The 12,455-nt window shown below is 42.1% G+C and overlaps 1 protein-coding gene across 3 annotated transcripts; it reads right to left on the bottom strand.

Moving 5' to 3' along the window:
* Window positions 1-979: 979 nt before the first annotated feature.
* On the bottom strand, window positions 980-12,157 carry LOC106581236 (KH domain-containing, RNA-binding, signal transduction-associated protein 1). Of its 3 annotated transcripts, XR_006769225.2 has the most exons (12): window positions 11,803-12,157; window positions 8,652-8,779; window positions 6,366-6,482; window positions 5,837-5,983; window positions 5,534-5,670; window positions 5,179-5,443; window positions 4,430-4,506; window positions 4,219-4,277; window positions 3,834-4,003; window positions 1,945-2,010; window positions 1,482-1,516; window positions 980-1,356 (listed from the first exon to the last, which is right to left on the bottom strand). XR_006769225.2 is itself a non-coding variant. In XM_045715266.2 (9 exons), the coding sequence occupies exons 1-9, from the start codon at window positions 11,960-11,962 to the stop codon at window positions 3,897-3,899; spliced, it is 1,197 nt and encodes a 398-aa protein (XP_045571222.1). In that variant the 5' UTR covers window positions 11,963-12,157; the 3' UTR covers window positions 3,618-3,896. The 3 variants fall into 3 exon arrangements, 2 of the variants coding, with proteins under 2 accessions (XP_045571222.1, XP_014018821.1); XM_045715266.2 differs by lacking the exons at window positions 980-1,356; window positions 1,482-1,516; window positions 1,945-2,010 and having other exon boundaries at window positions 3,618-4,003; XM_014163346.3 differs by lacking the exons at window positions 980-1,356; window positions 1,482-1,516; window positions 1,945-2,010 and having other exon boundaries at window positions 3,618-4,003; window positions 5,534-5,667.
* Window positions 12,158-12,455: the final 298 nt, after the last annotated feature.

Genomic DNA, 12,455 nt, shown 5'->3' with positions numbered 1-12,455 from the left:
TGACAGAATGGGGCTAGACATCTCCCAGCATAAAACAGTGGAGGGAAGTGAGAGCTTGAAAGAGAAACCAGACCAGAGCAGCTGCTCTCACACAATGATGCCATTAGACACCTGGTCCCCAGAAAGATGCTGTTTATTTATTTAGGGTGAGAAAATAGATAGGGCAAGGGAACATGATACGAGAGATGTGTTGTCAATGTTGAGTAACCAAGTTTATATTTATACTGAACAGAAATAAAACGCAACATGTAAAGTGTTGGTTTCATGAGCTGAATTGCAAGACCACAGAATAATCCAGTCACCTGACAGGTGTGGCAAATCAAGAAGCTGATTAACAGCATGATCATTCCATCGGTACACCTTGCACTGGGGACAATAAAAGCCATCCGGCCTCTAAAATGTGCAGTTGTCACAACACAATGCCACATGTCTCAAGTTGAGGGAGTGTGCAATTGGCATGATGAATGCAGGAATGTCCAACAGAGCTGTTGCCAGATGTTAATTTCTCGACCATAAGCCCCTTCCAACTTTGTTTTAAAGAATTTGGCAGTATGTCCAACCGGCCTCAACCACAGAACACATGTAACCACAGCAGCCCAAGACCTCCACATCCGGCTTAATCACCTATGGGATCGTCTGAGACCAACCACCCAGGCAGCTAATGAAATGTATGGGTTATTTCTTTCTGTAATAAAGCCCGTGGGGAAAAAACTAATTCTGATTGGCTGGGCCTTGCTCCCAAGTGGGCGGGACAACTCCCATGGCTGCGCCTCCACCTAGTCATGTGAAATCCATAGATTAGGGCCTAATGAATATTTCAATTGACTGATTTCCTGTAACAGGGTTACGTTTCTGCCCTTACGTCAATGTGCCATTGAACAGAGCACTGAACCCCAATTGCTCATGTAAGTTGCTCTGGATAAGTGTCTGCTAAATGACTAAAATGTAAAACATAATTTCCGACAAAAAGATAGCATAATCAGGATATTGGGATTTATTTAAGAAATCAAAGTTATTCTGCACAGAAATCATTCAAGACCTTCCTGAGGCAACTAATTTTACAATCACAAAAAACAAGTAAAACAAGGTAAAAAAAGTCAAGGAAATGTAGCAATTATAATTTTAGGGGGTAGATCAGTTTTGATATTGCAGAAAGATTGTGCCTTCTATCAATGTAATTGTCTGCATCATTTCCCAGAATACAACTTGGTTCCTCTTACTCCAAGCTGCTTTGTCAGGAACCAGTGCATTTACTTCATCCTCTCAAGTTGAATGCACTGTAAGCCTCATGTTCTTTCTCTGGAGACTTGCAGACATTAAGCAGCCATATTCCAGGAGTGCCATTATCCATAAGTGCTGGAGCAAACACACATATCCTCATTTATAGCAAACTGATGGGCATATCTTGTGTAAGAAAAGCCTTGTGGCAATCCTGACAGTTAAACCCCCAACAAAACATGGGGCTGCCAGGCTTAAGTTACCTGTGCAGTCTTCAAGGCCTTTCACTGGATTATACCTGTTGAAACGATAAAAATTCACAAGTCACCCTGTTGAGCAACTAAAAACGGAGCACTTCCCAAAACCTGAGATTGAGAACAAAATTGGAGATCACCAACATTTCCACCCTCCTTCCTCCAGTCTAGCAGTAAGTACTTTGTCACAACACTGGTTTGATCTTCCACTACAGCTGGTAAAGACCCTGACAAAATTCAGCCTGAGGGTCCATTCCCAAAACATTGCAGTTAGTTGTGAAGAGGACTAGGAGCTTTCTGGCCAACTTCAACAAGCACACGCAAAATGAGGAATACTCAGGTGGATGGCAGACTGTTCACCCATCGTTTCATCAGTTTTCCTCAATTTAAGTAATAGTAAAACCCAAAATACTATAGCAGCTTTAGCCTAGTCAAATTCCATGACATTGCTGAAGAGTAATGGACGACTTACCGAGGACTTTATTCAGCTCAAGTCCGATGCCTTTCTCAAACCCAGAGAGGGACTTACTCGGAATACCTGGGGACAGAAATACAATGAGACCCTTGTGCAAGTGCTGTTGACAACTAACATGTACTTGAACACGATCATTCATGCAAGACTAATATTCCACTGCAAATGTCATGCAACTCAAGCGGAGGTTGTAAGTCTTTATAACCATGACTTAGATTATTTTAACATTATTCTAAAAATACCAAACAAAAAAAGCCAGGGAGGGCAGTTGAAATGATTGGACCATAACTGTTTTCAATTTTAGCAAGAGTTGCATTACAATCATTTCTAATAATTTTGTACAGCTATTTTGTTTGAAACAGGTCATCATAGCATATTATGCAGGTATGTATTTTTGGACAACTGGTTTTGGATGACTAGCAGGTTCTAGCATTTTGTGCAGAAGACAAAAAGAATCTAACAAATGACAGTTGGGGTTCATTTTACCTTCTTGACGTGATCTTTAGGCTTTTAGCATCCTCTCTCCTGCGATATTTTTCTTTGATGCAAAGTCATGCTGGCTGGTTTTATTAAAGTCAAGTAAGAATCCTGCAAGCTTGACTTGAAATACTGTTGAAAATCAGTTATTTCAAATGACTAAAAATACATGGATCATTGGGAAGCTTGAGGAAATGTGCTGTCGTAACAATTGACTTCAAATAATACAAGTCCAGGCACTATCATTGTCAGGCGAAGTATTTGGAAATACATTACCTTAAGGTACCATCGTTATTTTACGTGACATAATGAGTCTCTTCTAGATCCTCTATTAAAGAGACAGATGAAGAGGATGTGCCCTTTATCAAAATAGAGCAGACGTTCTTTTTGGTTGCTTTTGTCTCCTATGTACATGCAATAATCTGGTGATTGTTTTCGAGTTTTGTGAAGAACCTCGAAATGAGGATCAGTTTTATTAGTGGAAGGCATTACTATACAACAAAAGCAAAATACCAGGTTTAGTTGGATAAAAAAACAAAAACAAATTAGGCTTTATTGATACAACGCACTGCAGCAAAACATTTGTGGATATATTTAGTATCCTATTTAGGCAAGAGTACACATATAGCACTATGCATTTTGGAGACTGCACAACTTTAGATAGCAATACAATTGTCCTTAGTTTAAGTACATAATATTGAGTTGGCTGCAGTTTCCCTTACATAAAGACCCTGTGAGGACCATGTCCAAATCTTGGTAGGACACCAACAAATAGAGTAATTCACCAGAATTTCCATCAGTCAGCCCAATAAGATGTAGACCAAAGTAAGCCAATCGCAAAAGATATCTAAAGTAGAATGTACTACACAATCAAGTCAAATTGAAATGACTGAGATATTTTAGGACAGACCGTCTCAAGTGTCTAATAAGGCTAGATTGCAAAACTCTGTAAGAAAAAAAAATTAAGAAAAACAATTTAACCTATGGAATTTTAGATTCTACCAAAAAAAAATTGTCCAGAATTTTTTTTAGGTTCTTCCCCATTCATTCTAAGTTGCCGATGTTACATTGATCAAGTTTATTAGCTAAAAATACTTTTGAAATGCAGCCTAAATGAGTCTGCAACTGCCACTGAATCCTCTCATTACGACAGACAAACTGAAATAACATTTTTGAACATTAAACTACACAAGGTATCAATTATTATTATTATTTTTTTTTTTAATCTTCAAGTAACCATTAAATTAGATCTTAACTCAAAGATGCAGTGGAAACAAACATTGAATGAAACGTATTATCAAAATCCTTGCATTTGCTTGCTACGCCCACTCGATGCGATACATCCAGTTATCCTGCTCTCAAACCATTAAAAAAAAATCAAAGAAAATGTAAAAGAAAAAGAGGGAAATTACTTCAGAGTTAAAAGTGATTTACAACGGGAGACAATTGCCAGGGCAACCCTCTACCGGAGCCATTCAGTATCTTCCGTATGGATGCTCTCTGTAGGACCCCCGCTTATCCTGCCTTGCAGGAGGGGCTTTGCCTCCAGTGGTAGGCCACGAACCCTCCCAATCGTCCTGGGCTACGAGAGAAAATGCACACAAAAGTCCCAAACAAAGGTCAATGTTTGGATACACGCAGTGTGGCAATAAAGAGCGGTGGTCAATTCATTCAGTACAAAATGTTGACAAGACCGGTTTGGCCCAAATATGTCATTTTTAACATCTGAGAATGTATGTGAAAATAAGAACATTGGTTGTACCAACTTTGACCACCAGTAATTTACTAATATCTTACCATAGGGTTCAAAGGCCTCCTGAGCCTCTCCATGTCCATAGTCATAGTACTCTGTATCCCTGAGAAGAGAAGGTCAAACAGTCTTCCACCAATTTGAGTCTACAATTAATATTGTGAGGGGAAATGTCTGCGCCCCTACACTGTCCTGAGGATTGGCCACTTCATTGTTTAAACTAACAATGAGCCATTATACTATGAGATAGAAACTTACGCTTGTGGAGGTTGTTGACTGTAATAACTGTCATAACCTTCATATGCAGGCTCAGCATAGCTTTCTTCATAGGCAGGCTGGGGAAACGAAGACCACAAACAATTAACCACAGAATGACAAGGTACATGTACAACATACAATGCTAGAGTAATGTCAGAACAAACAACTCAAGTGGACTAGAACGGTTCCATTGGGCTGATACCAATGATTTCTAAAAACCCTGGATTGCTGATGCTATACATTGGCCATTGAGACTGAAGCCAACGGTCAGCGGCACTCCCCAGTAGGAGCAATCCTCCTTAAAAATAAGTGGGATTCTACAGTAGTTCAATAATTTCTGAAGGACAAAAGCAGAAGTATTTAAGTTTGTGGGGTCAGTAACATTACTAATCGAAAATGCTAATTTAAGGAACATTTGTTTATGTTTAGCTCACATATGCACTAAGGTGTACAAAAGAACAAGTGTGGCAAAAACAAATGTAGACATTAATAAATTAATTTCCTATTGCTCCCAAAATATTTTACAATGTTAGAAGTGCCAAAATGGAGGCATAGTTGATTCAACACAGCGGCCCCTATCAGTGATCTAGTGTAGATATAAATCAATGGCAGATAACCATGAATGAAGAGGTGACATGTCAGCCGTGATAAATAGACCTATAATAAATACAACAAACTGACAGCTCTTCTTTAGTTCTGAAAGAAACTAGGCACACAGCACAATGACTTAATTGAGTGGTTTGACTTACATATTCATCATAGGCGTCAGCCTTGGGTGGTGGTGCATGTTGGTGCTGACGTTGGTGCTGCTGGTGGGAGTGGGCTGGGGACGGGAGCATCCTTTGTGTCCCTTGTGCGGGGGGTCTGGAACGTTGTGCTGTGCCTCCTCTAGCGGGTGTGGAAGGGGGTCCACCCCGGCCAGCTGGAGCCCCTCTGGTGGACCCACCCCTGGGTGGCCCTCCTCGGGAAGCTCCACCACGAGGGGCTCCTCCACGAGGTGGCATTCCTCGCCCCCTGAAGAAAAACAAAATATATTTGTAAATTTAAAGTTGGAAAGATTGTGGTCTTCAAAAATAAGGGGTTGCCAAAGGCACTGAATCCTACCTGGCTCCTGCAGAGTTGGGTGGGGGTGCACCCCTGCCTCGGGGGCCCCCTCTTCCCCTGGATTGTGAGTCCTGACCTCCATTTAGGTAGCCAATCTCCATGAACTGATCCTGGCAGATACCATCCATGGTGTCCTGCTTATAAGTAAAGAAAGTAGTAGCTACATTAACATGGCAGGTCCGTGATTAGAACATAGCAGCAGCATGGAAAATCTTGGGCCATTGCTAAGCCATCATAGATCAACCCATAGATCACAACTTTAAATGTCTGTGGCTGAAGCAGGATGCTCTCTGGGATACTTACAGGGATGAGGAACTTCTTGACCTCGTCCATGGCATGAGCCATGCGCAGGTATGCCTCAGGTATGGGGGCAAACACCTCTATGAAGACATGCAGTTCCATACCCAGATGAGCATATTTGGGCTCACCACCCTTTCTCAGCTCTTCCTCCTGAAATTAACAATGAAAAAATTACATAAACTGGGTGGTTCCAGCCCTGAATGCCGTATACCACGGCTATGACAAAACCTTTTTACTGCTCTAATCACATTGGTAACCAGTTTATAATAGCAATAAGACACCTCAAGGGGTTGTGATATATGGCCAATATACCACGGCTAAGGACTGTGTCAAGGCGCACCGCGTTGCGTCTTGCCTAAGGACAGCCCTTAGCCTTGGTATATTGGTCATATATCACAACCCCTCGGACCTTATTGCTTAAATTAAGTCCGATGCTACTCAGTAAATTTCCCCAATACACATTCGATTGATAAATGTTTGTTTCAAAGGGACTCCACACATGTACCTGGTCAGCGCCTCCCGACATTCTTACCTTCGCCTTGTCTCTCATGGAACCTTTGCCCAACACAGAGATCTTTGCTCCCGTTTCCTCCTGGAGTCGCTTGATCGTGTTCCCCTGGGGTCCCAGAATCTTACCAACGAAGTTGAACTGAAGAAAGAATTTGAAAAGAGATTACACAAATGGCCTCTGTTGGTGCAGGTTGTTTCATTCATAAGGGTCATATTATATCATGTTGCTAGGCTGCGGAAGATATCGTAGCACAACCTATCCAACGTATAGTGTGATGCACGCCTTTCCCATCCCGGCTAAGGGAGATCAGGGACAGGCAAGCGGTGCCCGAGACAGGCAGTCTGCTGCAATGGGGGGGAAACCAGGCCAGAGCAGGTAACATTTATAGATTAATTTGTCACTCAGGCACTCTAACGTGACAGCTAGGGCCATTTGGTTTCTCCTCAACCTTTTTCCTTACTCAAATGAAAAAGAGGGCGAGAGCCTGCCCAAGAGATACTGAGATCGGTCCATGTTTAATGGCGGTGATATGAGAGCTGTTTTGGCACACCGAAATTAAGGGGAAGGAATTTCAATTATCAGATGGTCAAACCAACACCACTCTTTCTGCAATTGCCCATTTACGTGGACCATTTTGTATTTTTTCATATTTAGACACCACGGGGGGGGGGGGTCTTAAGCCTTGCTCATGTTTCAGCTTGGCAGGCCCCTAGCCAAATTCTGCTATGTGACCCGAACGAGTGAGCTTGCAAAATGACAATAGTAGCACTTGTCCATCTTGAAACACCATAGCCAGTAAACATCCTCAAAATAGATTAATTCATAACTCAATAAATCAGTCATTAATTGACATTTTTGCAGAAGAGATCTTAGCCACACAATTTTACATCCAACTAAGATGTTTGGTGCAGTATTTCTCAAGTGAAAATTTACACCAATGACAACACTTCATTGAACAATCACCAACAGAGACGTGTCATAGTCATAATATATGCACGAAGTTCCAGAATGGAATGATACGGATGTCTACACTGCATATCTGAATGAGCACTGAAATGGCATTTCAACTTCATTCCCTGAAATTAAAAAGCATCATTCCACTACATGCAGTCATATCCATTAAAGTTGGTCACTGAAAACCCTGAGGGGTGGAAGTTGTTTTCATTCCATGTCAGTCCCTTGACAGTAAAGGAGAGCCAGATGAAGTAGGGCAGGGTTGCCCCACTGGCAGACAATTTTATTTGGCCTTTCAAGTTCTGAGCAACCGGGGGGGGGTGAATAAGACCAGAGATTTTAATTTTGGAAATCTGTTCTAAATTACTCCCATGCGAGATATACACCAGTTAAGGTACACCACCCAATTCATGAAAACAGTTCGCTCCTACAGAAAGTGAGTCACATGGCCTGCTATATAAAGCAGGCAGACAGGCATCCAGTTACTGTTCTATCGAATGTTAGAATGGGCAAAGCGAGTGACCTAAGCAACTCTGTCGTATAATAGTCGGTGCCATCTGCACTGGTTCCAGCCTCTCAGAAAAGTCCAGCCTCTTGGTATCCAGGGTTTACCGAGAATGGCGAAGAAAAAAAAAAAAAAAAAACATCCAGTCAGTGGCAGTCCTGTGGGCAAAGACCGCTTGTTGATGGGAGGTTGAAGGAGAATGTCAAGAATCCCGCAAGCTAACAGGATTGGCCACAAAGAGCGCAGTACAAAAGTGGTGTGCAGAACAGCATCTCAGAACGCACAACTCGGCGGTCCTTGTTACGGATGGGCTATTGCAGCAGACGACCACACCCGGTTCCACTCCTATCAGCTAAAACCAAGAAGAGGCTCCAGTGGGCACGCATTCACCAACAGTGGACAATCGAGCATGAGTCTATGGCCCCATCCTGCCTTGTGTCAACAGTACAGGCTGGTGGCAGTGGTGTAAGAAATGTTTTCCTGGCAGACATTAGGTCCCTTGATAACTGAGCAACTTTTCCATGCCCTGAAGAATTCAGGCTGTTCAGGAGGCAAAGTGCGATCCGACCTGGTACTAGATGGGTGTACCTAATAAACTGGTCACTGAGTGTACTTGACCATATACAAACAAGGTTTGAGATTATTATGTTCTAGTACAATATTATATCTGTTTGGGCTTCTTGCAGTCTACAAATGTGTAATTATTTCCCCCCCAAAAGTAAACACATTTTAAACACGATAGCCCAAACTGCACGATTCTATCATAAATCGTTCAGAAGTCAGGCTAAAGATTGGACACCCCCAAAAAGAATTTACATTTCAATGGAGACCAAGAGAACTTTACTCACCCTTGGGTACTGCTTGACAGGAATAAGCACACGTTCTTTGACCTTGATGTTCTTTGTGGTAAACAGGTCCAAGTATGTTTCTCTTTCTGCCTCTTTCTTTGACTCTCCTTTCTGAATCCTTTCGATCTCTACAGACAGGAAAACATGGGTTTTTAGTTGAGTAAATTATCACTGTACCATTGTTAAAGATAAAACGTATTGCAAGTGCTTCATTAAATGTTCATAATTCACAAGCAATTAGCAGAGCTTGGTCAAATCCAAGTAGAAATAATTAAAGTAGCAACATCGGAGCATTGCCCTACTAGAGAAGATCCTGGAGTCAAGACAAAAGCCAAATGATCCAGCATTTTAGCGCCCACATTTCCTCACACAGACAACTGGCATAGAACAGACAGTTGTGTGACAATTGGTCTCTAATCCTCTACAACACCGATGCCCCAACAGTGAAATTCTGCAGGCATTAGAGACTTTGCACAACCGCCAACATCCCAATACATTATGGGGAAACTAAGACACCCTTATAATTATGAAATCCTCAGAACTGGCAAACAGGCCTGATATAAATCCTAGGGAAAATGTCAAGTTGGCCTTTAGTCTCCAACCCTGATGCTGTAATTGTTATGATTGGGTGCAATGGGGAAGTTAGGGTGAGTCTCAAGAATGAGACACAGCATTAATTTGACATAATTACCAAAACAATGGCTGATCAGACTGTAGAATACAAACTTGTAATGCACGCTCCTGTTTAGTTTGAGACAGACAGGTAGTGGGGAACTGTCTGGTAGAAATTGGTGCTGGGGGAGAGGCAAGCTGCAATAACACAGTTAACTGGCACTGCAGCAGGATGAAGCTGTTTATAACCTCGTCTGACACTTAGCCATGACATTGCTGGCAGAGGTCCCAACAGGCATAACAATTCGCTGCCTACAGAATTGTACAGTAACTTTGCAGCAGACATCAAACTGCAGATGTGCACACTAGCTGGTGTCTATCAATTTCAAATATCTGCCAGAAACTCAGGAATCCAACTGTAAATGCTGGATTCATTTACATTAGTCATTTAGTAGACTCCCTTATTCAAAGCGGCTTACAGTTAACGTGCATTCATTCTAGGTGAGACAACCAGTCATGCTTAACTACTTCGAGAGAAAAAAAAAGAAACTCACCAGCTAACTACACATTTTTACAGCACTAACAAATAAGCAGCCACATTTCATATATTGTTAGCCAACTAGCTACTGTTCCAAACAAGAACTGCAAGCCAACCCCATCACTGACTGGCAAATGCCTTCACAAGCAGCCTTCAACAAGCCTTACAATTTGTATGTCTTCTGGGAAGTTCATGAGTGGCCATCACAGCCATGTTAAAGGGCTAATCCACCCCGGGAAATTTGAAGATAGTTATTTTATCCACTCATAACATGGACTATTGACAACGTCACCATGATTTAACTTTAATGAATTCTGAAATCAGGAAATCATAGTCATACTTGCCTAGAAAGCATCCGCTTGTCTATATCGCCATGACAGTGTATATATTTCACTTAGATGTGCTCAAAGTAATCAGTGGACCTAATTATTCAACTCAGTTTTTCCTTCAAATCCCACCACGCAATGCTATTTTCTCCCCACCCCCAGCTCAATGGTGCTCTCCCACAGGGGAAGGGGAGAAATCGCATTTGTGTGTGGCCAAAGGGCAGTTGCAAATGGAAAACTCCACTGCCAGGCCACACGATCTGCAGGTTCAAAATGATAGATGTAAAATCACCTATAAGAACCGCACTAACTGGCTACTTTACATGCTGATATTGTGTGTAGCTAGCAACAGCTTAGGCAGCCCATAGGGGGCGCTAAATCTTATGCAGCCGATAGGGGGCGCTAAATCGGCACTGTCTAGGACTGACGTGTATACCCAGTAATACACCAGTGTCCCACGTGAACGATTCCTACATAAAGCATCCTCTGGTCAAAGGAATCATTTTTCAATTTGTTTAAACTATGCAAGTTAATTAAGGACAAATGCTTATTTATCATGACGGCCTACACCGACCAAACGACACTGGGCCAACTGTGCGCCACTCTATGGGACTCCCAATCACGACCGGTTGTGATACAGCCGGGATTCGAACCAGAGTGTCTGTAGTGACGCTTCTAACGTTGAGATGCAGTGCCTTGGAAGCCCAATTTGCGAGCAGCCGGGGGAAAAAAACGGCGGGAATGTGTAGTCTAAAAACAATTTCCCCACTATTTTCAGGCAATTTAGGATATTGCACACCCTTGGCTGAAGGTGGGGGCAATTGTGTTTAATGAAGGCGATACACGTTTCCCGTTTTTCCTCTGCGGTTCGCCATTAGATGGTTGAGGGAAAGTATGCCTTGCAGTCTGAATGAAGGATGCTTTATGTATGAGCCGGTCTACACGTGTATTACCGGGAATGCACAATCCTAGATGTGCAGATCTAGCGCCAACTATATGCTGCCTCGGCAACATTCAATCTGGCCGGCAGGTTTGAGCCAAAAAATATATATAAAAATGCACATTGTTCCGGATGAATAAAAACATCGGTGCGGCCCTCTGGATATTTTTTTTAATCCCCATGTGGTCCTCTAGACAAAATTATGGCCCACCCCTGCCATAGAGATGTTCACATGCTGCTACCAAGCTTATATAAAAAATATATGTCGTTCAATTGTTACTTTACACAGTAAATCACAGGAATTTGTGGTTTTGGGTGGATTATCCCTTTAACGTTAGTTACATCACTACACCCCCACTTGGTGCCATGCCTCTACCTTAGAACCTCGTGCTAACATGCCTCTTTCCACAGCAACCATTGTCCAAGGGAGAAAAAAACCCCAAGAAAAACACTACAGTACATAGCGGTGTAGGTTTAGCCCAAGCCGTTTCCTTTATGGCAAATATGAACGAGAGGTCAACGTTTCACAAATAGGTCAACGTTTCAAATAATTTGTTGTAGTAATCAATGGGTTAACGTTACAAACCAGAACGGTTTGACTACTAGCTAACGTAGCTACAGTACGTTAGTTAGCCATCGTCATTCTTTCAACTACCCCAGATAGCGTACTATAACTAACAAGCAAATTCAGGAGTCACTGCGAATATGCATTTCAATCAAAATGTGATAAATTACCTGCAGATATCAGTTTCATTGCGTGAGTAAATGACGAATCCAGGCTGTCTTTTTCTGCCAGAAGTTCGGGGAGATATTTGCTTTCATTCTCCATTTTGCCTTTTTTAGGCTCGGGCTTAACGTCGGTACTCATGTCGCTCACGTTCTGCAAAGCTTTCATTCACTTGGTTTCAAAGCGGTCGGCAGTACCCCAAAACAACGCACTGTATTACGTTTACTAGCGTTTTGTTATCGAATGTTATTCCCCGGTAACTAGCTAGATACACGTTGTCCGTATTTTAGCGGTAACCGAGAGCGGGCTGTGAACAAAAGAGGTTGGTAGAACAGACGATGTTCTTCTTGTGCAAAATAATTACGTCACATGGTGTATAAATCGGAAACGAGGCTGCCTAGTGGATTTAAAGAGGCAGTGTTTTTTAGTCGATGGCCAGTGAGTCGGCAACGTTCAACTTTTGCAGAAGATTTATGTCAAGAAAGCAAGAATATAAACTACTTATTTTGTTGTTTGATCCCTAATTTGTTGTTGGCCTGTACAGGGGGAAAAAAACAGTTTACTAGCTGATACCTATCTGAACAACTCTTTGCAGAAGGCTAAGTGCATCTTTGTTAGTTTTCTTTTTAAATCACAGATCTTCTTAGGCAGAATATTAGTT

The sequence above is a fragment of the Salmo salar genome, chromosome 01 (genome assembly GCF_965601325.2).
Source record: "Salmo salar chromosome 01, fSalSal1, whole genome shotgun sequence".
NCBI classification, from domain to species: domain Eukaryota; kingdom Metazoa; phylum Chordata; class Actinopteri; order Salmoniformes; family Salmonidae; genus Salmo; species Salmo salar.
The sequence above is the reverse complement of the archived record's forward strand: the minus strand, read 5'-3'. Positions and strand labels throughout refer to the sequence as shown.

Bases quoted from the DNA above. Each gene is read 5' to 3' on its own strand.
- LOC106581236 (XM_045715266.2), bottom strand. From the start codon at position 11,962: ATGAAAGCTTTGCAGAACGTGAGCGACATGAGTACCGACGTTAAGCCC. The intron at 6,483-8,651 runs GTGAGTAAAGTT...TTCTTTCTTCAG, and splicing joins CTGTCAAGCAGTACCCAAGG to TTCAACTTCGTTGGTAAGAT. The intron at 4,278-4,429 runs GTAAGTTTCTAT...TTCTCTTCTCAG, and splicing joins AGTCAACAACCTCCACAAGC to GGATACAGAGTACTATGACT.